The 24,580-nt window shown below is 67.6% G+C and overlaps 1 protein-coding gene across 2 annotated transcripts in view; it reads left to right on the forward strand.

Annotated features, from left to right (window-relative positions):
• Window positions 1-24,580, forward strand: part of PFKL (phosphofructokinase, liver type) — a 29,069-nt gene continuing 4,489 nt past the window's right edge. Inside the window, exons 1-16 of one of the 2 annotated variants that reach the window (XM_047099095.1) lie at window positions 1-116; window positions 5,312-5,385; window positions 8,281-8,358; window positions 11,696-11,885; window positions 12,590-12,755; window positions 13,206-13,250; window positions 13,472-13,580; window positions 15,568-15,663; window positions 16,605-16,697; window positions 17,726-17,851; window positions 18,252-18,316; window positions 18,865-18,928; window positions 20,063-20,209; window positions 20,451-20,521; window positions 20,959-21,046; window positions 23,705-23,857. In XM_047099095.1, coding sequence (XP_046955051.1) covers window positions 32-116; window positions 5,312-5,385; window positions 8,281-8,358; window positions 11,696-11,885; window positions 12,590-12,755; window positions 13,206-13,250; window positions 13,472-13,580; window positions 15,568-15,663; window positions 16,605-16,697; window positions 17,726-17,851; window positions 18,252-18,316; window positions 18,865-18,928; window positions 20,063-20,209; window positions 20,451-20,521; window positions 20,959-21,046; window positions 23,705-23,857 — 1,650 coding nt within the window. In that variant the 5' untranslated portion in view covers window positions 1-31. The remainder of the gene's footprint in view (window positions 117-5,311; window positions 5,386-8,280; window positions 8,359-11,695; window positions 11,886-12,589; window positions 12,756-13,205; window positions 13,251-13,471; window positions 13,581-15,567; window positions 15,664-16,604; window positions 16,698-17,725; window positions 17,852-18,251; window positions 18,317-18,864; window positions 18,929-20,062; window positions 20,210-20,450; window positions 20,522-20,958; window positions 21,047-23,704; window positions 23,858-24,580) is intronic. The other variant, XM_047099096.1, reaches the window with a different exon arrangement.

Below are 24,580 nucleotides of genomic sequence, written 5' to 3' on the forward strand. Positions count from 1 at the left end.
GGGAGCGAGCGCGGCCCGTGTCGGCGCCGCCATGGCCACCGTGGACCTGGAGAAGCTGCGAATGTCCGGGGCCGGCAAGGCCATCGGCGTGCTGACCAGCGGCGGCGACGCGCAAGGTGGGCGCGGGCGCGGGGCTTGTCGCCGGGCAGGGGGCGGGGGGCATCCGCCGGTCCCTGGGCCCCTCCGCGCACGCCCGTCCCCCTCGGCCGCGACCCGGGGGCGCGCGGCCCGCCGACCCCGCGCTGCAGCCCGCGCCCCCGGTGCCGGCCCCCTCCCCGCCCGCCGCGCCCCGACCGCCCTGATTCCCGCGGACGTGCCTCCGGCCACGGCCTCTGCGCCCCGCCCCCCGCCGCCGGGGGTGTGTCTGCGCGGCCTCCGTGGCCCCGGGACGCGCGCTCCCCGCGTCCCTTCCGGGCAGCACGTGTCCGGACCCCGTTTCCCGGAGGTCGCCGAGCCGAGGTCACTTGGAGCTGGACAGCCGCCTGCCCCCCTCCCGCAGGCGCGGAGAGCCTCGCCCTTCCTGGTTCCGATACCTGGGGCCTTCGTGCCGCCCCCGAACCGCCGCCTCCCCGGCCTTCGGGGCAGCTCTGCCGCCGCACCCCCTCCCCCGTCCCCGCCCCCGTCCGGGCTGGCAGCGCTGGGAGTGGCGGACACCCAGAACAGCCCTCCTATTTGGAGGCCTGGGTGGGGAAGAGGGCAGGATCGGAGGTGTGCTGGCTGGAGCTTGGGAAGTTTTCTAGAGCTGTTCTCACCTTCTGGTGGCCTGCCCTCCCCCCCATCCCCCCACCCCGGGGGTCCTACAGCCCAGGCCTGGCAGAGCTGGGCTGCTGTCTATCCCCGAAGCCTGCTCTTGTCCTCGGTGCTGCGCGGTGGGCCTCTGGGCTGGGAGGGCCGGTGAGGCACCTGTCCTGAGTCCCAGGAGGAACCCGGGACTGCTGTGCGGTGGGACCAGGTCTGCCTCGGACCCTCCACCTGGGAGCCCCTGGGTGCCTCCCTCCAGATGAGGGAGTGCAGACACACCCCTCTCCTCCCCTGACTCCCCATCCGGAAGCAGGGAAGAGGGAGGAGGAGGAGGCTTTCCCGAGCCCAGGAGGGCAGAGTCAGCTGCTGTCTCCAGTGTGTGCTGAGCCCTCTCGGCCTGGTGTGGTCAGCGGGCCGCGTGCCCTGCTGCACGTCCACAGCCCCTCGTGGCCAGAGCCCTTGGTGCCCGTTGGCCGGGCCTGTCAGCTCCTGAGGGCATGGCCCAGGGGCTGCGGTGAGCAGCTGTGGAGGGGAGGGAGGCCTGCAGAAGCATCACCCGTGAGATCAGACCACGGGAAAGGCCAGACACATCCCAGGAGGGCTGGATCCCTGAGTCCCTTCTTCCGTGATGGAACGGCAGCCCCTGAGGGGTTGAGAAGGTGAAACGGCACGCATTTAGGTACAGGCGCAAAGCCCTGTGGACGGCGGGGCCTGCCCTCTCCCGGCACAGACTGAACAGAGGCTGGGGGGTGGGTGGGGGCGGCTGAGGGGTCAGAGAGCAAGGGTGCTGCCCGCCTGAGAGGCGGAGCGGGTGAGAGCGGAGCCTGTCTGAGCTGCGGGTCTCCACTCGGCCAGCCCGGCCCTGGTGCCTCGGCCCATCTGGGCCGTGCTTGCTTCCTGGACGCAGATGCAGGGTGGCTGACCGCGGCCACCTTGCCTCGACCCTCTCCCTGCCGGCGTCCTCACTTCCCCAGACCCGGGCGGCCTCTGCGTCTCTCCTGCGTGCTCTCTGTGACGTGTAGGTGGGGGACCTAAGTTCCACAGACTTCCGGTTTAGGGCTCAGGGCCGACGCTGGAAGGAAGGTGCAGGGGCCAGCTGCTATTCCGGGGAGAGTGGAGCCTTTCTGTCCCGTAAGGCCCGAAACCGGGCAGTGGGTGCCCGCCCTGGGCCGGCCCGCTCTCTTGCCAGGGCTGCCCTGACCGTGTCGCTCCAGAGGGCAGGTTCTCGGTTTAAGGGTTCCCCATTGCCTTCCAAATAAAGGCTGACCTCACGGAGACCTGAGGGCACCACATGTGCCCTCCCGTGTGGGTGCCGGGCAGACAGCCGCCGTGCAGAGCGGGAACCGTGAGGTGCACTTCCCCCCGGATGCCAAAGTCTGCATTTGTTGGAAGGTGCGAAAACCAGACACCCTCATGGAGCGGAGGGCCAGACCTGGTCATGGTTGGGCCGTGACCCGAGCACTTCCCCGGGGCCTTGGTTTCCCCTTCTGTAAACGGGGCGGGGGGGCAGCCTCACCCTTCCTGTCAGCCAGTTGTTCAAGGACACAGGAGCACTTTGTGCAGAAGTGACTAGAAGACTGTAAAACGGCACGGTCTGCCTACCGCCCCCACCGTCGGTCTCCCCTGGGGTGAGCGGGGCCCTCCCTGCCCCCCAGAAACACGCAGGACCGGCCTGTTCCCGGTGATCGGTGTGGCCCGGGATGTCCTGTCTCTGTAGGCGAGGACCCGCTCGCTCCCCTCCCCCTCTCGGCGTCCCAGCCGGCTCGGCTACAAGTGAACCCACAATTAAAGTTGCTTGTCTGAGCCCAGTGTCACTGCATGGCCACCACTTTCTCACACGTTTTATTTTTCTGGGAGCTGCTGAAAAAAGTCACGTGATGAACAGACGCATGGACTTCACAGCGGTCCCTCTGGCAGCAGGGGGGTGGGTGGGGGGGTCCCAGGGGTGGGTCGGGGGGGGTCTGGGAGGGGGATCCAGCATCCGGGAGGCGGCAGCCTCCTGCTCTTCTGAACCCCCTCAGCCCCCCCCCCCCCCGGCTTAGGGCTGGGTTTATTTTGAGAAAGAAAAGCGGATTAAAGGACAATTAAAAGGCCCTTTTAAGACACAGCACAGGGAGGTGTACAGGGCAGGGGCAACCCGCCCTCAGGCCGGCCTCTGTGGGGACAGCACAGACCTGCTCTGAGTCTCGCTGAGACAGAACCGGGTCTGAAAGGCTGAACGTGTTAGCATAGCATAGCCCCTTTGCTGTCCGGGGCTCCAGGCGGGCCCGCCGGGCAGGCTGTGAGACGATCATGACCGCGGGGCTGGCCCGTCCAGTGGCACGCACAGCCGGGGGCACCCAGAGAGACCTCCAGCTGGACGGTGGGCCTGGGTGCCCAGCCTGTGCCCTCCCACCCCCCGGTCCCCACCTGTGCCCTCTGTCCTCATCTCCTGTGTCAGAGGTGGGGCTTGGACCTTGAGCCCGCAGTGGGCCCCAGCTGGCCTCGCCCCATGGTACCAGGGAGCAGAAAGCCTGGGCCATCCAGGGCCAGTGAGCCAGGTGTCTGGCTGGGGGCCCGGGGCTGGGGTGGGGACGTGGGGGGAGGGCGCTGTGCTGGTGTCTCATCGAGGGCACCCCAGCTGTCGGGTGCGCGGTGCCCTCTGGGCCCCTGCCCTGATTCTGTTCTCTGACACTCCACTTCCCTCCCTTTGCGGGTTCATGGGACATTTGTGATTCCTTTAGAGATAGGGTTCTCTCGCTAAAGTCAAGCGTGAAAGCTGTGAGCGTGGCCGGCTCGGGCCCCGGCTGGCCTCTGTGCTCTGCCCCCGACATCTGGGTGCCCCTGCACTTGGACCCCCTGGCCGTGGACATCGGGCAGCAGGACCCTCCGCTCGCTGTGACTGAGGAGTGTCCGGGGTACATCCTGCTGCTGGCCTCCCCCGCTGGGGCTCCCCAGGTCCTCTAGCCTCCCTTTGAGACCTTGGCTTCCCGTCTGTAGAATGGAGAGAGTGGCGGGCGCACCTGCTTTCCGGGGAGCCCCGTGCCGTGAGCCTACACTGGCTCCTCCTGAGGGCCGCCGTGCAGCTGGGGTGTCTGGGGCCTGCTGTCTCCCCACTGCCTTCCAGGCCGCACACCCGGCGAGGCTTGTGTAACCGGGGTAAAGGGCCAGAGATGTCACTTTGGGGTCACCACGAGGAGCCCACACACTGTGAGGGACCCCAGATGCTGTGGAACCCCCGCAGGACACTGAGCACATAGGCCCTGCCTGCCTCCACCAGCTCAGGGGCCAGAGAGGGGGGTTCGGGGGGCTTGGACGCACCCAGTCTTCCTCCAGGGAAAAGGCTCCGTGAGCGTGGGACAGCACGGGATGTGTGTGCGTGCTCCGGGCGGGGACTGACAGGGAGGAAGGTGGGATGAACAGGGGGGTGGTCCTCTGGGGGAGACCAGCCTGGGGCACCTCCGTGATCTGGCCCCCAGACCCAGTGTCAGAAGATGGGACCCAGGGGGCGTGGCTCTGGGGCCACTGGGCAGGGTCCTTGCGGCCTTTGCCGAGCCTCCGTGGCTGCCGCTGTGACCGTGTGGCCACTGGGACACTTGCTCCCTGGGCCAGGCCCCGTCCCACCGTCAGAGAGCAGCGGGGGGACCACTGTGCAGCCCCCACAGGGCCGCCCCCAACAGCTGCACTGCATCTCGTAAGCACCACTGTATGCTGGGGCCCAAGGTCACGGTGGGGGCCCGTGACACCCGTGGAGGGGACCTCAAGCTGACCCCTCTGCCCTCTGTGGGTGTCAGTCTCAGAACCAGCCGTGAGGAAGAGGGCTGAGATTCCTCTGGGCGTGGAGCATTTCCCTCCTGCTGCACCTTCTCCTGCCCCCAGGCAGCTGCCAGGGCATGGAGGGGGGTGTGGCTGGGCAACGGGGAAGAAGGGGTCCTGCTGGAGTCTGGTGGCTTCTGTTTGCACGTGTGGGCTGGAGGGCGGGAGCTGGGGCCCACTTAGCTGCACTGCCTGAGGCTGCTGGGTCCCCTGGTAGAGGCCGCCCTGGGGGCACCGTCCTCTCCCGGCTCACAGCCCTCCCCCGGGGGTGGGGGGGACAGGGAGCTTGTGGCCTTGGGCCAGTGGGCGCTGTCCTTGGTGTGCTCCCTGAGCTGCCCCCCAGTGCCATGGGCTGGGAGGGTCTGCAGCAGAGGGGGAGAGGTGGGTTTGGAAGGTGCCGCCCTGTGTCTCATGGCCCCTCCTTTTCATCTTGGGCCAAGCACCCACCTCGTTGTCCTCCCCCAAGGGCAGGGCCTGGCCTGTGGGTCTAGGAGGCGGGCAGGGGGCGAGGGTCGCTCTGCTGAGCTGCAGGGGCCGCACGGGGAACCTGGGACGGATGAGGCCGTAAAGGGTCTGGAACGTTCGCACACACCTGGTCTCTGGCTCGGGCCACTTCCGAATGCTCCTGCTGCGGCTCACCTTGCGCCTGACCGGGCTCCCCGGGGCTGGACCTCGAACTCCTGGCTCGGTGCCCTGTGAGGTGCAGGGGAGGAAGGCCCCGGGTCCTGATGTGTCTGTACCTCCACTGATGGACGTCGCCCCGACCCCCTTGCAGGTATGAACGCGGCTGTCAGAGCTGTGACGCGCATGGGCATCTACGTGGGAGCCAAAGTCTTCCTTATCTACGAGGTGAGGCGCCGTGCAGGGTCTCTGGCCCCCACGCCGCCACTAAAGGGGGCCGTGCACGGTGGGGAGGGACTGGGCCACCTGGCCACTGGTCGTGGTTTAGAGAGCAGGGATGCTGACGTGGGGGCTGCTTAGGACGTGACAGGCGGGGAGGGGCTGGGCCCTGGCTCTGGGGAGCGGGTAAGGAGCCCACCCTGGGTGCTTGTGGGGGGGACCGTGGCCCTTGACATGCAGGAGGGTAGGAAGCTGTGGCCCTCAGGGGTTTGGGGCCTCAACCCCACCAGTTGTCCTTCTGTTGGCTTCCTCCATCCACTCAGCCCTCCTGCACCCTTAGCAGCACTGGGCACACCGTGTGGGTGAATTACCTAGTAATAACAGCTGGGCAACAGAGTATCACCGGGTAACAGAGTATCACAGGGCAAGAGCATCCTCGCTCCATTTTGTTCTGCAGAATGGAGGCCCCTTGCCCCCCCCCCACCTATTTCAGGTTTGGGGTGACCCTTCCCTCCAGCCTGGTGCCCCCACACCCACACAGGTCGAATCCCTTGCACTGTGTTGCCTGTGTTGTGTTACTTTGTTTTCACTTTTGACTAGGACTGTAGCGAACTGTAGCGACCCCATCTTCCCTCCCACCGCGGGCTGGCTCCGCGGCCCCTTCACCCCCGCCCCAGGGTAGGCCGGTCCACACCCTGCGCCGGGTGGTGCAGGGATGTCGGAGGCAGTGAATGAGCCAGTGGTTAGGCAGCCCCCTCCCATGGGGCTCTGGACCCTCCGACCAGGCTTGGGTGGCTGGGCTCCTGTAAAGCCCCAGGTCTCAAAGTCTCAGGAGCCTCACAGGTGGGGCCCACGCCCTGGTAATGGTCTAGAATGTTCTGGGGGACAAGGGAGTGGCCTCGTTCCATGGTCAAGCAGCCTCCAGACAGGAAGGTCCCCGCCCCTCCTCCCTGGGCTTGTGTGCGCGTGACAGGTGCGTCCTTCATCTCCGTGACCTCCGTTTCTTCTGTTAGGTGGGGATGTCGGGGCACAACTGCTGTGACATCGTGAGTGAAAGCACTCGTCACACAGTCGTGACACCACGAGGGCTCAGGAAGAGGGATTGCTTTTACTGGCCCAGGAACCAACACCAGACCTCACAGATTTGCTGCCAGAGGGCTGGGCCCGCACGAGGGGCTGGAGAGGGAGAAGGCTTGCGGGGCGGGGTGACACGAAGTGCATAGGAGCATGCAAAGACATTCTAGAAGGTTCCGAGGCTAGGAAAGGACAGTTGTGCCAGTCAGACTTTGATTTCAGCTGAGCTGACCGGCTGTCTCGGGGTTCTCGGGGATGCTGGGCGCACAGTGGGGCAGGGGCCGGGCCGGCACTCTGCTTGGGCTCGGTGCCCAGTCCTGGGCTTTTGCAGACTGAGATCTGCCTGTTTGTAGCTGCTTGCTCTGGGCAGCGTCTGCTGCGGGTTTTCACGTCATTTTCCTGCCTTTTTCTGCACGGGCTGTGGGGAGGGGTTGGCTTGTGTCCTAGTGGCAGAAAATTCTGGAGGGAGTCGGGGAGGCAGGGAGGGGTAAAGGTCCTGGCCTGGCCTAAAGTGGGAGAAAGTAGCTTGGTGGTCCCTCAGCCTGGGGGCCGCGGTCCCTCTGTGGCCCCAAGGGCCTTCTTCTGGTTCTGGCTCCTGGCAGGGGGGTACCTGCCCCCCACCTCCACCCCCAGGAACGGGACCATTTGCCCTGTCTGCCCCAGAGCCCCGCTGCCCAAGACCCTGCAGCCCCGGGTGATGAAACAGGGTGAACTGGCTGGAGGGGACGAAGCAGAGGGGGCGGGGCAGATATCCAGAGCCACACTGGGCTCTGGCCCCAGGCAGGACAGTGGCTCACTCACGGCTTCACTGGAGGAGCTGGGAGGGCTGCAGGGAGGCGGTGGCCCCGTTCCTCTCAGTGCAGTGGGGCTGAGTCTTTTCACTGTTTATAAGTGCACGTGCCTTACGTCCAGACGGTATGGAGACCTCCAGTTAAGACAGGCGGGCCCCCTGATGGCAGGACAGGCCTCCTCCCAGGGCCGTCCAGGAGGCAGGTGGCTTGTGTCCCAGGGAAGCAGCACAGGGCCATCAGGGAAGTCCAGCCAGAACCACCTGCAGGGACTGACGCGCAGCCCCCCGGGATGGAGACTGGCCCAGAGGTCCCGGCCGAGTTGCTGGTGGGCGGGGAGGGGACCACGAGCATGTGTGGCCATGCGGTCCGCTGCTCACGCCCCAGGAGACCACGGGCATCCCCCTTGGGCGTGTGTGTTCTCAGCAGCCTCGTCTCTAAGCCTCAAACTGGAGACCTCCCACATGCCCATCAGCAGCGGACGGATCACAGCCCTATGGGACCGCATGATGACAGGGACCCGTGCAGACGCCGGGCTGAGGGGGAGGAGCCAGGCTCAAGAGCAGACGCTCTGGCTGTCCCCCCACCCCCCACCCCCATCCAATCAATCCCTTTAGGAGGCAGGATGGCGGCTTCCTCTGCGACGAGGGTCCCGGGCAGAGGGCCGCTGGGCACTGGGCCCGTTATGTTGCCGGTCCGGGTGACCTGGTGTGCGTGGCTCCAGAACTCAGCAGGCGGCCGGCTCCAGCACCAGCCTCTGCCCTGTGTAAACTCTCTGATGAATAGGCTCTCGAGCCCTGCAGAGGGTGTTCTGGAAGGACCAGCTGGGCACCTGGGTCTCTCCGGCCAACAGCCCGTGACCGCCGGCTGCTGGCCGCCCCGCTTCATCGCCCAGGGCCCGGGGCTTGGCGGGGGGACCTCGGGGGGCAGGACCCGTGGGCCCACTTCCAGCAGACGGGGTTTGGGCAGAACACCCCGGTGCCCTGCCCGCGGCCGACGGTGCTGCGGGCGCCTGTCTCGCCCCGCCCCTCTCTGGTTTCAGGGCTACGAGGGCCTCGTGGAAGGAGGCGGGAACATTAAGCAGGCCAACTGGCTCAGCGTGTCCAACGTCATCCAGCTGGTAAGGCCCGCAGTGGGACGGCCCCTTCCCGCCCGGGGGCACGTGTGCAGACGCGTGTGCGCGCGCACGGAAACACGCACGCACGCCTGGCACCTCGGGCGGCTAGGCTCCAGACTGACCAGGTCATCGGCTGCTCCGGGGTCATGGGGACACGGCAGCCTCTGCGACAGGAGACGACGGAGCTTTCAGCGCAGGGTGGGTGGGGGGCAGGACTCTTCGGGAGAGGTGTGCCGTGGCCTCCGGACGGCCTCTCCCGGCCTCCACCTGGTTTTCCCCACGGTCGTGGTCCTGAGCTTCCCAGCGACTGAGGCGGCAGGCAGGCTGCTGCTGTCCTTCCCCACCTTGCCGGGGCCAGGGGCTCCCGGGAGGGGTGGTCTTTGCCCCCAGAGCTGGGTTGTGTGCATCCGTGTCACCTGTTTCTCCCGGGCTGCCAGCTGACGCCCTGTGTATTCAAGTGGCCAGTTATCATCATGAGCCCCGAATGGGTCAGCGGGAGTGGTGGGGGGCCAGGGCTGGACCCCGGTGCCCAGGCGTGGCCACCCCACCAGTGCTGCCCACCCCTCCTGCCCGGGGCGGGCGTTACCTGTGGACCCTGCCCCCCCGGGCACCTGAGGGATAGGTCCAGTTTGCTGTCCCCGTTCCGTTCAGTCCACTGGGGTGGGGATGAGCTTCCTTCTCGGGCGTCATTAGACCCGCCCGCTCCCCCCCCCATCCTGGAGTGGGGCTGCAGCCTGGCCACTCCCCTGTCCTCCACCCCAGGGGTCTAGGGAGGCGTCCCTCAGGCCTCAGACCCCGATCTGACCATTTGCTCTTCTCTAACCCTGTGTCTGAGGGTGGTTGTGGCCTCTCTGCTCTGAGTGAGCAGCCCCGGGGAGGGGGCTTTGGGCCGAGTACTAAACTGGGCTGTGAGGCTTGCCTAAAGGTCAGCAGGTGGAGGGAGCTGGGAAGAGCTGGTGTTTGGGGAGGAGTAGGGAGCCCAGAACATGGAGGCAGGAGGGGCAGGAGGGAGACAGAGGGGGCAGGAAGGAGGCAAGAGGGGCAGGGGGGAGACAGAGGGTCATAAAGGGGCAGGAGGGGGCAGAGAAAGCAGGAGGGAGACAGAGGGGGCAGGAGGGGGCAGGAGGGAGACAGGGTGGGGGGGGAGATGGAGTAGGAGGGAGACAGGCAGGAAGGAGACAGGGGGTAGGAGGGGGCGGGAGGGAGACAGAGGGTCATAAGGGGGCAGGAGGGGGCAGAGAAGGCAGGAGGGAGACAGGGGGCAGGAGGGGGCAGAGGGGGCAGGAGGGAGACAGAGGGGGCAGGAGGGGGCAGGAGGGAGGCAAGAGGGGGCAGGAGGGGGCAGAAGGTCATAAGGGGGCAGGAGGGGGCAGAGAAGGCAGGAGGGAGACAGAGGGGGCAGGAGGGGGCAGAGGGGGCAGGAGGGAGACAGAGGGGGCAGGAGGGGGCAGAGAAGGCAGGAGGGAGACAGAGGGGACAGGAGGGGGCAGGAGGGAGGCAAGAGGGGGCAGGAGGGAGACAGAGGGTCATAAGGGGGCAGGAGGGAGACAGAGGGGGCAGGAGGGGGCAGAGAAGGCAGGAGGGAGGCAAGAGGGGGCAGGAGGGAGACAGAGGGTCATAAGGGGGCAGGAGGGGGCAGAGAGGGCAGGAGGGAGACAGAGGGGGCAGGAGGGAGGCAAGAGGGGGCAGGAGGGAGACAGAGGGTCATAAGGGGGCAGGAGGGAGACAGAGGGGGCAGGACGGGGCAGGGAAGGCAGGAGGGAGACAGAGGGGACAGGAGGGGGCAGGAGGGAGGCAAGAGGGGGCAGGAGGGGGCAGAGAAGGCAGGAGGGAGACAGAGGGGGCAGGAGGGGGGGAGGGAGGCAAGAGGGGGCAGGAGGGAGACAGAGGGTCATAAGGGGGCAGGAGGGGGCAGAGAGGGCAGGAGGGAGACAGAGGGGGCAGGAAGGGGCAGAGGGGGCAGGAGGGAGACAGAGGGGGCAGGAGGGGGCAGAGAAGGCAGGAGGGAGACAGAGGGGACAGGAGGGGGCAGGAGGGAGGCAAGAGGGGGCAGGAGGGAGACAGAGGGTCATAAGGGGGCAGGAGGGAGGCAAGAGGGGGCAGGAGGGAGACAGAGGGTCATAAAGGGGCAGGAGGGGGCAGAGAAGGCAGGAGGGAGACAGAGGGGGCAGGAGGGGGCAGAGGGGGCAGGAGGGAGACAGAGGGGGCAGGAAGGGGCAGAGGGGGCAGGAGGGAGACAGAGGGGGCAGGAGGGGGCAGAGAAGGCAGGAGGGAGACAGAGGGGACAGGAGGGGGCAGGAGGGAGGCAAGAGGGGGCAGGAGGGAGACAGAGGGTCATAAAGGGGCAGGAGGGGGCAGAGGGGGCAGGAGGGAGACAGAGGGGGCAGGAGGGAGGCAAGAGGGGGCAGGAGGGAGACAGAGGGGGCAGGAGGGGGCAGAGGGGGCAGGAGGGAGACAGAGGGTCATAAGGGGGCAGGAGGGGGCAGAGAAGGCAGGAGGGAGACAGAGGGGACAGGAGGGGGCAGGAGGGAGGCAAGAGGGGGCAGGAGGGAGACAGAGGGTCATAAAGGGGCAGGAGGGGGCAGAGAAGGCAGGAGGGAGACAGAGGGGGCAGGAGGGGGCAGAGGGGGCAGGAGGGAGACAGAGGGGGCAGGAGGGAGGCAAGAGGGGGCAGGAGGGAGACAGAGGGGGCAGGAGGGGGCAGAGGGGGCAGGAGGGAGACAGAGGGTCATAAGGGGGCAGGAGGGGGCAGAGAAGGCAGGAGGGAGACAGAGGGGGCAGGAGGGGGCAGAGGGGGCAGGAGGGAGACAGGGGGCAGGAGGGGCTCCCGGGAGGAATGCTGGGCACTTTCAGGAGGGCCCCAGGGAAGCTCTCGCCATCCTTCCTTTCCCGCCCCGAGGTGCTGTTGGGGGCACGCGGGGGGGATTCGCTCTCTGCCTCCAGGGTGGTGCCCCTGCACCAGCCCGCTGACTCAGGAGTCTGGCCGGAGCCTGTGAGGGCCGTGTGCCGGGGGAGCCCGGGACTGAAGGCAGGTCCCCCTGGGGCTCGGGGAGCTCCCCGCATCGAGCCTGCCCGTGTGCACACGTGTACTTGTGTGCTCACGCTCATGTGTACGTGCACGCACACGCGTGTCATAGATTTCCGAGCCTCCTCACTTCCTGACACGGGGAGATCCTTCTCCTCGTTGCAAATACCAGGAGAAAGGCACAGGGAGGTGGGGACGCGTGCCCAGGTTTCCAGAGAAAACCCTGGCCTTCTCCGAGTTGTGCGGGGTCTGCCCGTCCCTCCCTGCCCCCGCGGTGCCCCCGCGGCGCCCCCAGGCTCCCTCTCGTCCCCACAGGGCGGCACCGTCATCGGCAGTGCCCGCTGCCAGGCCTTCACCACGCGGGAGGGGCGCCTGGCGGCGGCCTACAACCTGGTCCAGCGTGGCATCACCAACCTGTGTGTCATCGGCGGGGACGGCAGCCTGACGGGCGCCAACATCTTCCGCCGCGAGTGGGGCAGCCTGCTGGAGGAGCTGGTGGCAGCAGGTGGGTTGGGGCCGGGGGGGGGGGGGCACGGCGGCCCCAGCACCCCTGTGCCACCGCTGCAGGGCAGTGGGGACGGGCCGGTGAGATGCGTCTGGCCGCTGGCCGGGAGGAGGGGGCCCGGCCTGGCCCCAGGTCAGGGCAACCCCGGCCGTCTCCGGGAGCCTCGGGCTGGGCTCGGCCGGGAGTGAGGAGGTCAGTGATCGAGCCCAGGGCCTCTGGGAGCGCAGCGTCGGGGACCCCCGGGCAGCGTTTGTGCTCCTGGTGGGGACGATGGTTCCAGGGTGACATCCTCTGCTGTGTGGACACGCCCTGTCTGTCACTGATTCCCGGGCGTGGGTTACAGACCTGGTCACCGTTCGCGGGGACACAAGAACTAAGCGTTGGTAACGAAAGACAGAGTCCCAAGGTTGCCAGTCGGAAAGTGACCTCTTGGAGTTGAGTTCGGTGGCCCTAGTGGGGACCCGGCGATGAGGGGTGCTCCCTCCAAGGCTCTCTGGGAGGCCTCGTGGCCTCAGCGGCTGCGGTTCAGCCGCCCCGCCCCTCCCCCACCCCTGCGGCAGGACCTGGGGACCCGGTGCGGTACAGGGGGCCTCGGAGCCTGGGACCGGCGGGGGGCCACGCTGCTAGGGGGCTGGGGGTGGGTGACAGGGGGCCAAGGGAGCAGGGTCAGGCCGGCGGGGCCTCAGGGCTGGCTCCTCGTGCAGGCAAGATCTCGGAGAGCACGGCGCAGACCTACTCGCACCTGAACATCGTGGGGCTGGTGGGCTCCATCGACAACGACTTCTGCGGCACCGACATGACCATCGGCACGGACTCGGCCCTGCACCGCATCATGGAGGTCATCGACGCCATTACCACCACCGCCCAGAGGTGAGCGAGCCCCCCTTCCCCCGCCAGCGAGCTGGGGTCCCGTCTCCCAGCCACGGGGCCCCAGCTGTGCACCCGGTCTCCGTTAGGCCGCCCGCTGGCCCCGGAGCAACCGTGCGTCCCCGAGGGGCCTTCAGGCTGCCGGCGGGGACCCCCGGGCCCAGGCAGGGCGCGTGGCCTTCGGCCCCAGGAGCAGATCAGTGAAAACTGGCCCAAAGGCGGGCTGTGAGCCCAGGCACGGGTGGCCCGCACTGCAGGGTCTCGGCTGCCCTGGGCGTGGGAAGGGCCGTCTCTCCTACATCTGCTGTGTCGCCAGGGCGTTTCCCTGGCAGGGCGGGGGCCGTGGGCGGCGTGGCACTGCCCCTGTGCCCGGGCTGCTTCTGCTGGGCTGTGCCCGCTCGTGCAGCTGGCCCGGGGGCGGCACTGACGCGTCCCCCTGTTCCGTGTCCACAGCCACCAGAGGACCTTTGTGCTGGAGGTGATGGGGCGGCACTGTGGGTAAGGGGACCGCCCTGCCGGGCGGGAGGGCGGGGGGGGGGCTCCTGGGGAGCAGGCCTGGGGTTGCGGCGCCTCCGCGGGGCCCGAACGGTGCAGGTGCTGACCTGGTGCCGAGGGACTGGGGGCTCGGGTGTGGTGAGTCCCATCACAGCTCAGAGCCATACGTGGTGCTGGCTACACCCCGCCGCCCGCTGGAGCCCCTAAGCGTCCTGCTCGCCCAGGTACCTGGCCCTGGTGTCCGCCCTGGCCTCGGGGGCTGACTGGCTGTTCATCCCCGAGGCGCCCCCCGAGGACGGCTGGGAGAACTTCATGTGTGAGAGACTTGGGGAGGTGAGTGTGTGGGGGCGGTTCTCCTGGAGGTTCCTGCCACGAACCGCTGGGACGCAGAGAGATGGGTGTCCCCCAGGAGCGTGGCCTTGGGCAGAGGAAGCAGGGGAGGGCGCTCAGGACGCGGGCCTGGGCGGGCCTGGGCTCGGCTCCTTGGTCAGTGCTGACATGGGGAGGGGGCAGGCGTGGGACACGGTCGTGCCGGCCTCCGGGGGCTGTGGCCGCTGAGCCTGAGCCAAGGGAAGTGGCCTCATGACGATGGGTGGATGGGACACCGGGCAGTGACCCCAGCAGACGAGGCCCCAAATGGGCCATGGGGGCAGAATGGGGAGGCAGTGGGGGCTGAGGCTTTGTCTGGGGGAGGAGCAGGGTGTTTGGAATACAGTTCGGGCGGCCCCCGGATGGAGTCTGCCCCGGGGACCCCCAAGATGCCCCAGCCGGCACGGGCTGGCCCCTCAGCCAGGCCAGGGCTCAGTGGAGGACAGGAGGACCCTGAGGTGGGGGGACTGTGCTGGGAGTTGGGGGGGCCTTCAGATCAAGGGGCTGCGGTCTGGATTTGAGGCAGAGGGCCTCGCGGTTGTGCGCCGAAGCTCACGTTCAGGCCAGGACTGCGACCTCAGGGCGAGCACAAGGCAGCCCGGGGGCTTGGCCCTTTCTTCAGTTCAGGAGCCCCGGGAGGTCAGCCTGACGGGTGGGCCCGGGGCTGGCTCTCGAGTGTCCCCGTCCCCGTGCGACGGTGAGGGTGGCATCAGTCTCATCCACTGCGGTGTTTCCTCCAGCCCCTTGGCCTTGCATCTCTGCCCAGGGCTGGTGAAGCCGAGGGCAGGGCCACGCGGAGCCCAGCGGGTGGGGCTGGCCGGAGGCCCATGTTGTCCTTGGGTAGAGTCCGGGGCCTCGTGGCTTTCACCACGTGGAGCGAGGCTCTGTAGCATGGTCTCTGGCTGACCTCGGCCTTGGCTCACTCGCTGCGACTTTGGGGCTGGGCCTTTCCTGAGGTGCCTGCCCTCAGGGTCAGTTCTTTCCTGCTGTGTGAGGCCCTCGGGCCCTGCCTAGGCTTCCCTGAGCCTCAGACACGCTCTGTGAGGTGCGGGTGCTACCCCTTTTTTACCCACCTCCCCGCCTCTTCTGTTCCACCTGCGGCCCTGCCTCTGGCTCCCTCACCTCACCTGTACCGGCATCACCTCCTCCAGGCAGCCCTCCACTCCCACTTGTCCCTCCCACTGCCCTGGACCCCACACGAGCGGCTCAGGCCCTGTCTTCTCTGAGGCTCTTTGGATGCTGGGGGGCAGACACGGCTTGTCGGCCAGAGTGAATATTTTGTATGCTTTCGAAGAAAGAAATGATTGAGAAGTGTTCTCCCCAGAGAGCTTTGGATTTGTGATGATTAATCCCACCAAGGGCTGGTGCAGGGTGCTGTGGGTCCCCTCGGTGCCCCATTGGCCCCTCCACAGCCCGGGGAGGGGGTCTCACGCCAACAGTGCCGGGTGTCCAGGGAGGCCTGGGTGGTGGCCAGCGCTGTGAGGTCCCTCCATTCTAGGGCTAAGAAAACGGAGGCCCGGAGGCCTGCCTCAGTGTGTCAGGCCAGCTGCCTGAGGATTGATTGGCTCGCGGACCTAAGTTCAGGGTCCCTCTGGCCCCGTCCCGGCTCCCGGCTCCCGAGTCCCGAGGGGGCTGCAGGTGTTCCCTGGGAACACGTGCAGCGACCTCCCTGTACCGTCTGCCCGGTTCCCAGCCCCAGGGCCCCCCGTCCTCCCCTGCTGCCCCCACCTGCCGGGTGTGCGGGCAGAGAGCCCTCCTCCAGCGCCTCCCCCACCCCCGGGGCGGCAGGGGGAGCAGGGTCCCCGTCGGCACATCTCAGTCCACGCCTGCCCTCTTCTCGTGTGGATTGTGGGCCCCTTGGTGTGGACCCCAGGGGAGGCTCGCAGACGGCAGGTGTCCCGGGCAGATGTCTGCAGGCGGGCCGCTGAGCCCTGGGGCATCTCTGACCTAGACTCGGAGCAGAGGGTCCCGACTGAACATCATCATCATCGCGGAGGGCGCCATTGACCGTAACGGGAAGCCCATCTCGTCCCGTTATGTGAAGGACGTGAGTTTGGGGGGGGGGGGTCACATGGGGTGGGTGGGGCCTCGGTGGGATGGGCACCCCTTTATCTCCAGTGCCAAGTGCTCTTGCTGGGGCCCGCCCCCAGCACCCCATAGACAGCAGGCTCCTGGAGGGAGCTTCTTCATTCCCGGTGATAGCCAGATGCGGGGTAGGTGTGCCAGGGGCCCCCCGAGAAGGCCCGGCCCCGAGGCTGAGGTGTGGCCCCACATCTGTCGCGAGCCGCCTGCCCCTGGCTCCCAGTCTCCATTCAGAACACGTTCCCTGCGGGGCCAGGCCCGTTCCCCATCCCAGCGGCCGAGCCCAGGCCCCCAGTGCCATCCCAACGACGGGGCCCTGCCCCTGCCGGTGACCCCTCGGGGGGACGGTGACTCCCACCCTGTGCAGGGCTCACAGCCGAATAACAGACTGCGGGGACCTTCTTCCCTGTGACCTCCACCCACCTGCCACGGTCCACCCCCCGGGCCCCGGGCCCCCGTCCTGACAGGGCACAGCCCCTGGGAGCCTCTCCTCCCTTTCTTGGCTGCCACACTGTCCGCGTGTCCCCGGTCAGGAGTCAGCCCACCTGCTGCGTCTGCACAGACTCAGGGCCTGGGGGAGCCTGACCCGGGGGGCTGAAGACCAGGATGCTGCCAGCAACAGGACCGGGGCTGTAGGGACACCATCACACGTCCACACATGCAGAGAAATGCCCCCCCGCCCCACGGGAGCTCCACATGCACACACACACACGCCCCGTGGGCACGAATCCTGAGCTGGCTCACGGGGCCCTGGGGGGCTGACACCCTGGTATCCCTGAGATCGGGAGGGGCGAGGACCAGGGTTAGGGGCCCGAGGGGTGGCAGGGCAGTGAGGGTGGGCGCTGAACCCAAGGACCCCTCCCCCCCCCCCCCCCCCCCCGGCCCCGACTCTCTCCCCATGAGCAGCTGGTGGTCCAGAGGCTGGGCTTCGACACCCGTGTGACTGTGCTGGGCCACGTGCAGAGGGGAGGCACCCCTTCGGCGTTTGACCGCATCCTGGTAGGTGGGGCGCTGCTCTGTCCCGGGCGTGCACGAGTGGGTGAGCGCGGCGGGCATTTCCTCGCTGCCGCTGGTCTCACAGATGAAATGGAGACAGGGCCCCTCCATTTCTGTGTGGGTGGGAAACGCAGGGCTGGGGACCTGTGTCCCCGCCCCTCACCTCAGCAACCTGGGCTCCCGGGCCTCCCGGTGATGGCTTTTGGCCCCCAGAAAAGGGGGCGGTGCGTGGAGGGCAGGACCCCGGCTCCGCCCTTCTAGGGTCTGAAGTCTGGTGGTTCTGAGTGTGGCCCACAGTGCCAGCACGACAGCTCTTATGACCTGGGGGAGGCCCTGGGGAGGCAGAGACCTGGCCTGTGGCCTGCACCTGCCTTCCCCAGGAGACCCCGTGTGCTGTCCCCCTAGTCCCACACAGAGAAGCAGGGACGCTGACCCTGGACAGGGGCTTTGCCCGCCTGGCTGGGCACTTTTTGCAGCCTGCACGAGGCTTCAGCACTTGGGAGAGCCTCCTGAGGGCCCCAGGACGGCGGGACGGAGCACTGTCCTCCTCGCAAACCGGGGGGGGCAGAGATGTGAGGGGACGGGTCTAGGTGTCCCCTGCTTACAAGAAAAGAGTGGCCTGCCAGTTTCGTAGAAGCTGGTGGAAGACACAAGGCGCCCGGGTCAGAGACAGAGGAGAGCAGGTCCTGAATGTCTTGGCCAGCCCAGCCCACCAGCCTTCCTTCTCACGCATGCTGAGGTGTGGGGTGGGGACACAGGAGCCGTGACCTGGAGCCCAAGCCAGCAGCCCTGTTAGAGCAAAGAGCGCTGGAAGCCCGTCCCGCCTCCCACCCGTCGCCGTCAGGCTGAGCAACTGGGGCGTCCTAACGGGGCTGTCCGAGACCCCGGAGGGGCTGTTGTGAACGGTGGTCACATGAAGTCATTTCTGGGATCACCTGCTCCAGAAGCTTGGACCGGCCTGTGTGTGGGTGCACGTGGCTCGGGGGTGGGCCGCCCCTCCCTGAGCCCCGCCCGCCCCTCTCCCTGCTCAGAGCAGCAAGATGGGCATGGAGGCGGTGATGGCGCTTCTGGAGGCCACTCCCGACACGCAGGCCTGCGTGGTCAGCCTGTCGGGGAACCAGTCCGTGCGGCTGCCCCTCATGGAGTGTGTGCAGGTGGTGAGTGCCCAGCCCCGCCTCGGGCCGGCCAGGGTGGGGGTGCTCCCTGCAGAGATGCCTCCGGGGGGGGGGGCTTTGCCCCCCCGCTCTGCTCACCCGCCCCCTTCCCGGCTGGCCGGGACCACCCGTCCCTCCAGGTCCTGTCACGGCACAGGCCCCGTCCCCACCTCATGTCCCCACCCTGTCCCGCTGCTCCCCTGTCACATGCCACCTCCTGTCGCATTTCGGGGTATCGGGGGCCTACGGCCCTCCAGGGAGGCGAGGGAGGCGTGAGCGTGTCCTCAAGGTGGGCCCCACGAGAGGTGTGGGGGCGGCCGGAGCTCACTGAGCTCCTGGAGTCGGGCGGCGGCCGTGAGCGTGCCCCGGGGCTCCTCCAGCCTATACCTCTCTTTTGGTGAAGACAAAGGAGGTGCAGAAGGCCATGGATGAGAAGAGGTTCGACGAGGCCATCCAGCTCCGTGGCAGGTGAGGGGCTCCCGGGGCCCGGCGCCGAGCGCAGTCTGTTCCACAGGCCCTCAGCAGACGCACACATGGCTGTGCCCCTGGCCCTCAGGGCGCACGCCCTGGCAGAGACCCTTCCTTCCGAGTGTGTGTGGCCAAGCGTAGAAGTGGGGCAGCAGGACGGAGGCACAGGGTCCCTGTGACGGGGGAAGCGGGCGGGCTGCGAGGTGGACGGGAGCTGCCACACAGGGTGGAGGGGAGAGGGGCGTCTGGGGCGGGAACCCGGAGGGGCGTCCACAGAAGGAAGGTGGGGGTCAACCTGCAGCGGCCGGGAGGGCTGGACCCGCAGCACCCCCTCCCCACCCCCTGCACAGGCCGGATGCGGGGCTGTCGCTTTGCTAAGAGGGGCGTGGGGGCTGTGCTCTTCGGGGCTTTTCGTAGCCACCAGAGTGGGGTGGTGAGCCACGCCGGCGTCCAGCTTCTTCGTGGCTGCGTGGTGGGGCCACGGGCTGTGCTGAGCTGTGTGGCTGTGGGCTGTGGGCTGCATGAGGCATGACCGGCTTCCCTTCCAGGAGCTTTGAGAACAACTGGAACATTTACAAGCTGCTCGCACACCAGAAGGTCTCCACAGAGAAGGTGAGGGGGGGTGAGCCGCAGGGCCCTCGTCACCGTCACCTCTGGAGCCTGCCCCTGGGTCCGCCCGCCCTCCTGTCTGGGTCAGAGCCATGAGCTGAGAGGCTTGGCCTCTGCCTGACCAGCGGGTCCCAGACAGCCGGCGTCTGGGCCTGGAGGTGACCTTGGCCGGTCACGTATCAAACAGCTGGAGGAAATTAAGTCAGGCCTATAGGCTTAGGTCAGGACAGAGGGGAGCTAGTGCTTATGAAATGTTATAAAACAGCCCAAAACCTCATGAAATGGGCTTTCTTCAAAATAAGAATGATAACGGGACTTGTTTCTGAAACCCGGGGACGAGGAAACGGTCCTGCTGGGACCGTCCCAGCCAGCGGGGCCCTGGCCCCCCTCTGTCCCAGGGGCTGGTCAGGGACAGGCCGTACCCCCAGTACAGCAGAGCTGTCTCCATGTCCCCTCCTGGAACCGCTGGCGTGACCACATCTGGGGCCACAGGGCTGTGTGACCAGGACCCACCAGAGCCACATGTGACCCCGGAGTGCTGGCCACGAGGCTGCCTGTAGCAAGGTGGGCTGTGTGTGCCACACGCACCGGGTTCTGGGGACACGGTCTGGAAAACCGTGGAATAGTCCGTTGGTAATTTCTTCGGCTGATTCTAGGTCGGGGTGATGTTTTGGTTACCTCCCGCAACTCCGGTACTAAAATAGCATCACCTGCTTCTTTGCACTTGATGAATGTGGCCCCCTCCGCTACGCATCCGTGCCGCTCGCCAAGATCTTGGGGCGCTGGCTGCTCTGAGCCCAGGGTGTGGGGTGATTGCTGGAGGCTTCGGGACAGGCGCTGGCTCTGGCCCGAACCCGCGCGCTGCCCCCCACGAGCTGCACTTGGCCGAGAGCGACCAGAGGACTTGAGCTGATGAGCCGGCCGGGCCTGCGCTGTGGCTCATTTGGGTCTCTGCCAGGAACTTGTGGGACAGATGTGTGCCCTTCCCAGCGGAGTCCACTCGCTGGACGGTGTGCAGGCAGGCAGGGGAGCCCGGCCCCTTTTCCGGGGGCCGCCCCCTCGCTGACTTGTGTCTGGGCCGGCTGGCTCCCCCCCAGCCCCGTGCTCACGCTGCCGTCTCCTTCCTCTTGTCTGAAGACCAACTTCTCCCTGGCCATCCTGAACGTGGGCGCCCCGGCGGCCGGCATGAATGCGGCTGTGCGCTCGGCGGTGCGGTCTGGCATCTCCCAGGGCCACACGGTGTATGTCGTGCACGATGGCTTTGAAGGCCTGGCCAAGGGTCAGGTAGGTGCGGCTGTGACGGCAACCAATGGTTCCGCGTGTGTGCTGGTGTGTTTATAACCCACCCCCAGCTTGTAACAAGGACCCGGGGGCTCACGGTAGAAGTCTCAGGCAATGCCCCGGGGCAGGTCCCTGAAGAAAGCGGATGAGAGGCCCTCGGGAGAGGGGCCTGGGGCTCTGCTCTGACCTGCAGTGATGGTCAGCGCCTGGCCCGGCCCCCTACAGCTGCACCTCCCCACCGCAGGTACAGGAAGTGAGTTGGCACGATGTGGCCGGCTGGCTGGGCCGTGGCGGCTCCATGCTGGGGACCAAGAGGTGAGCTGCTGGCTGACGGGCCCGGCTCCCTGGCCACCGTGGGCAGCGGGGGGCGGGGGACCCAGAGGCAGGCTCAGGAGGAGTGGACGTTGCGGGGGGAAACCAGCCCCGTGGCCTGGACTAGGTCCTCGCTTCTGACTGGCAGCCGGCCCGCGGTGGGCTGCACCCCCTCCCGAGACCACCTGTGCACAGGAGAGTGGCCCAGGTGGCCCCCCGCCCGCAGAAAGCATCTCGTCAGGCAGCTGGCGGGCAGCTCCCCCTCCCCTGTCCCACCGTGGGCCCCACTGACGCCCGGGCGCGGAACGAGAATCACAGCAGCACATCTAGGGCTGGCTCCCCCCACTGCCACCCGCGCGTCTCGATCAGGTGCCGTGTGGGAGCGTGTCCTTCTGTCCAGGCGCTCTGGGCCACGTTTATCTGACTTCTGTCCACTGTAGGACGCTGCCCAAGAGCTACATGCAGAAGGTAGTGGAAAACATCCGTACCTACAACATCCAGGCCCTGCTGGTCATCGGCGGCTTTGAGGTGCGGGCCACTGCAGGGAACGAGGTTGGGGCAAGGACCCTGGAGAATGTCTTCTCTGCCTGGGGCCGCTGGGGTGGCCCTTCTGGAAACCCCATGCTCCTGGCTGGGGAGTCACACGAGTCAGCCGACTGATGGGGCCATGGGCTCGGTGTGGTGTTCGGCTCTGGGAAGGTTTTTACCTTCTCCTATAGGCTTCACAGAGTTTAAATCGGTGCTGGCTCCGGGTGCTGGAGAGGGGGAGGGGGAGGGGAGAAACAGGGGGGTGGGGGGCAGCTCTGACCTTCTGAGCAGCAGCTCCTGGTGGGGGTGGGCAGCCCCAGGGCAGGAAACCCTGTGGCCTCCTGGTCCATCCCCACTCTGCTCTGGCCTGTCCCCTGCCTGTGAGGTGGGGTCCCAGGGAGGTGGGGCCCCAGGGAGGTGGGGTCCCTGGGAGGTGGGGTCCCAGGGAGGTGGGGCCCCAGGGAGGTGGGGCCCCTGGGAGGTGGGGCCCCAGGGAGGTGGGGCCCCAGGGAGGTGGGGTCCCTGGGAGGTGGGGTCCCAGGGAGGTGGGGCCCCAGGGAGGTGGGGTCCAGGGAGGTGGGGTCCCTGGGAGGTGGGGCCACTGGGAGGTTGGGTCCCAGGGAGGTGGAGTCCCAGGGAGGTGGGGCCACTGGGAAGTAGGGTCCCTGGGAGGTGGGCCAACTGGGAGGTGGGGTCCTGGGAGGTGGGGCCACTGGGAGGTGGGATCCTTAGGAGGTGGGGTCCCTGGGAGGTGGGGCCACAGGGGGGCGGGGTCCCAGGGAGGCGGAGCCATGGGAGGTGGGAACCCCTGGGAGGTGGGGCCCTTGGGAGGCGCGGTCCTTGGGAGGAAGGGCCACTGGGAGGCTGGGTCCCTGGGAGGTGGGGCCCCTGGGAGGTGAGATCCTTAGGAGGTGGGGTCCCTGGGAGGTGGGGCCCCTGGGAGGTGAGATCCTTAGGAGGTGGGGTCCCTGGGAGGTGGGGTCCCAGGGAGGTGGGGTCCCTAGGAGGTGGGGCCACTGAGAGGTGGGGCCACTGGGAGGTGAGTTCCCTGGGAAGTGAGGTCCTGGTGAGGTGGGGTTCCCTGGGAGGTGGGGTCCCTGGGAGGTGAGGCCACTGGGAGGCGGGGCCACTGGGAGGTGGGGTTCCAGGGAGGTGGGGCCCCTGGGAGGTGGAGTCCCTGTGAGGTGGGGCCACTGGGAAGTGGGATCCTTAGGAGGTGGGGTCCCTGGGAGGTGGGGCCACAGGGGGGCGGGGTCCCAGGGAGGCGGGGCCATGGGAGGTGGGAACCCCTGGGAGGTGGGGCCCTTGGGAGGCGCGGGTCCTTGGGAGGAGGGGCCACTGGGAGGCTGGGTCCCTGGGAGGTGGGGCCCCTGGGAGGTGAGATCCTTAGGAGGTGGGGTCCCTGGGAGGTGGGGTCCCAGGGAGGTGGGGTCCCTAGGAGGTGGGGCCACTGAGAGGTGGGGCCACTGGGAGGTGAGTTCCCTGGGAAGTGCGGTCCTGGTGAGGTGGGGTCCCAGGGAGGTGGGGGTCCCAGGGAGGTGGGGTCCCTGGGAGGTGTGGTCCCAGTAAGGTGGGGCCCCTGGGAGGTGGGGTCCAGGTAGGTGGGGCCCCTGGGAGGTGGGGCCACTGGGAGGTTGGGTCCCAGGGAGGTGGGGCCCCTGGGAGGTGGGGTCCCAGGGAGGTGGGGTCCCAGGGAGTTGGGGCCACTGGGTGGTGGGGTTCAGGGAGGTGGGGTCCCTGGGAGGTGGGGCCACTGGGAGGTTGGGTCCCAGGGAGGTGGAGTGCCAGGGAGGTGGGGCCACTGGGAGGTAGGGTCCCTGGGAGGTGGGCCAACTGGGAGGTGGCGTCCAGGGAGGTGGGGTCCCTGGGAGTTGGGGCCACTGGGAGGTGGGATCCTTAGGAGGTGGGGTCCCTGGGAGGCGGGGCCACAGGGGGGCGGGGTCCCAGGGGGCGGGGCCATGGGAGGTGGGACCCCTGGGAGGTGAGGTCCTTGGGAGGAGGGGCCACTGGGAGGCGGGGTCCCTGGGAGGTGGGGCCCCTGGGAGGTGAGATCCTTAGGAGGTGGGGTCCCTGGGAGGTGGGGTCCCAGGGAGGCGGGGTCCCTAGGAGGTGGGGCCACTGAGAGATGGGGCCACTGGGAGGTGGGTTCCCTGGGAAGTGCGGTCCTGGTGAGGTGGGGTTCCCTGGGAGGTGAGGCCACTGGGAGGCGGGGCCACTGGGAGGCGGGGGTCCCTGGGAGGTGAGGCCCCTGGGAGGTGGGATTCCTAGGTGGTGGGGTCCCTGTGGCAGCTCGCAGACATTGTGCTGTGCATGGTAGGCCACCCTTGGTGTGACATGGTGCTTGGCCAGCCCCAGTGACAAATGCCCATTCTTGCCCTTTCCCTGAGGTGCCCCAGGCCCCCTACAGCCCGCCCGGTGTCGACGGTGGTCCCAGCAGGGTGGGCGAGTCTCCTTCCTGTCCTCCCTCAGGCCCCGTTTCCCTGGCTGACGGGCTGCGGAGCCCCTGGGTGGGGTCCGCCGGGTCGCGGCCCTGGGGTGGTTGCAGGGGTCCCGGCACCCAGTCTTAGGCACATAGCGCATCAGCTGGGGAGCAGGGCCGAAGCACCTCCTGGCCGGGAGCCTGCCTTCGCCGCCCAGCGCAGCCTTATGCGCTCGCAGGCCTACGAGGGGGTGCTGCAGCTGGTGGAGGCGCGTGAGCGCTACGAGGAGCTCTGCATTGTCATGTGCGTCATCCCGGCCACCATCAGCAACAACGTACCGGGCACCGACTTCAGCCTGGGATCGGACACCGCCGTCAACGCCGCCATGGAGGTAGGTAGGGTGCCAGGCTGGACGCGGGAGGGCGTGGGGTGGCCCCAGGAGAAAGTGGCGAGTGGCACGGTGGCGAGCTCCCAGGTGGGCTGTCCCTCGAGGCCTCATGGGTGGCAGGCAGGACTTGGCTCTGGGGTCACTGCGGTGTGGGGACGGTGGCTGTCAGGGCCAGAGCTGACTCAGCTGAGCTAATGCACGTGTGGACGTCGGGCCACGGTTCTGTCCAGTGAGCAGCCACACGTGGACGGGGGGGAGCCCAGCCCCGTGGCTGGCACGTGGGAGGGTGGGCACTCGGGAGAATGTGCCGTCACTAGAGCAGGGCTGGCCCCATTTGGTGTTCCGTGGGGGCCTCCTCACGGCTCTCTCCACCTCTAGACCTCTCCCACACCATCCGTGGCCCCGCAGGAGCCCCGCTTTCCCCCAGGGTCCAGCACTTCTGTGTTCGGGGGGCCCCGGGGACTGAACCCAAGCAGCTTCTGCGTCACGCTAGAGAAAGGAGAAAGGAGAAAATAAGAATAAAGCAAACAAAAGACTACAGACCTCCCCCGCCCCCATCCTGATCTGCTGACCCGGACCTGTGGTCTTGCAGGGGTTTTCTTCAAATTCACCCCCACCCCTGCCATCCTGGCAGCTATATAGGGGCCACCCATGGCTCCTCTGAAACTTCTGTGCCTCTGCCCCTCACCAGCACCAAACATCGTCCTGTTTTTCATGCCTCTACGA

This window comes from Lynx rufus, unplaced genomic scaffold (assembly GCF_022079265.1).
Source record: "Lynx rufus isolate CCGP_SWC_20201006 ecotype Redwood Valley unplaced genomic scaffold, mLynRuf1.p SCAF_5, whole genome shotgun sequence".
Classification (NCBI taxonomy): Eukaryota; Metazoa; Chordata; class Mammalia; order Carnivora; family Felidae; genus Lynx; species Lynx rufus.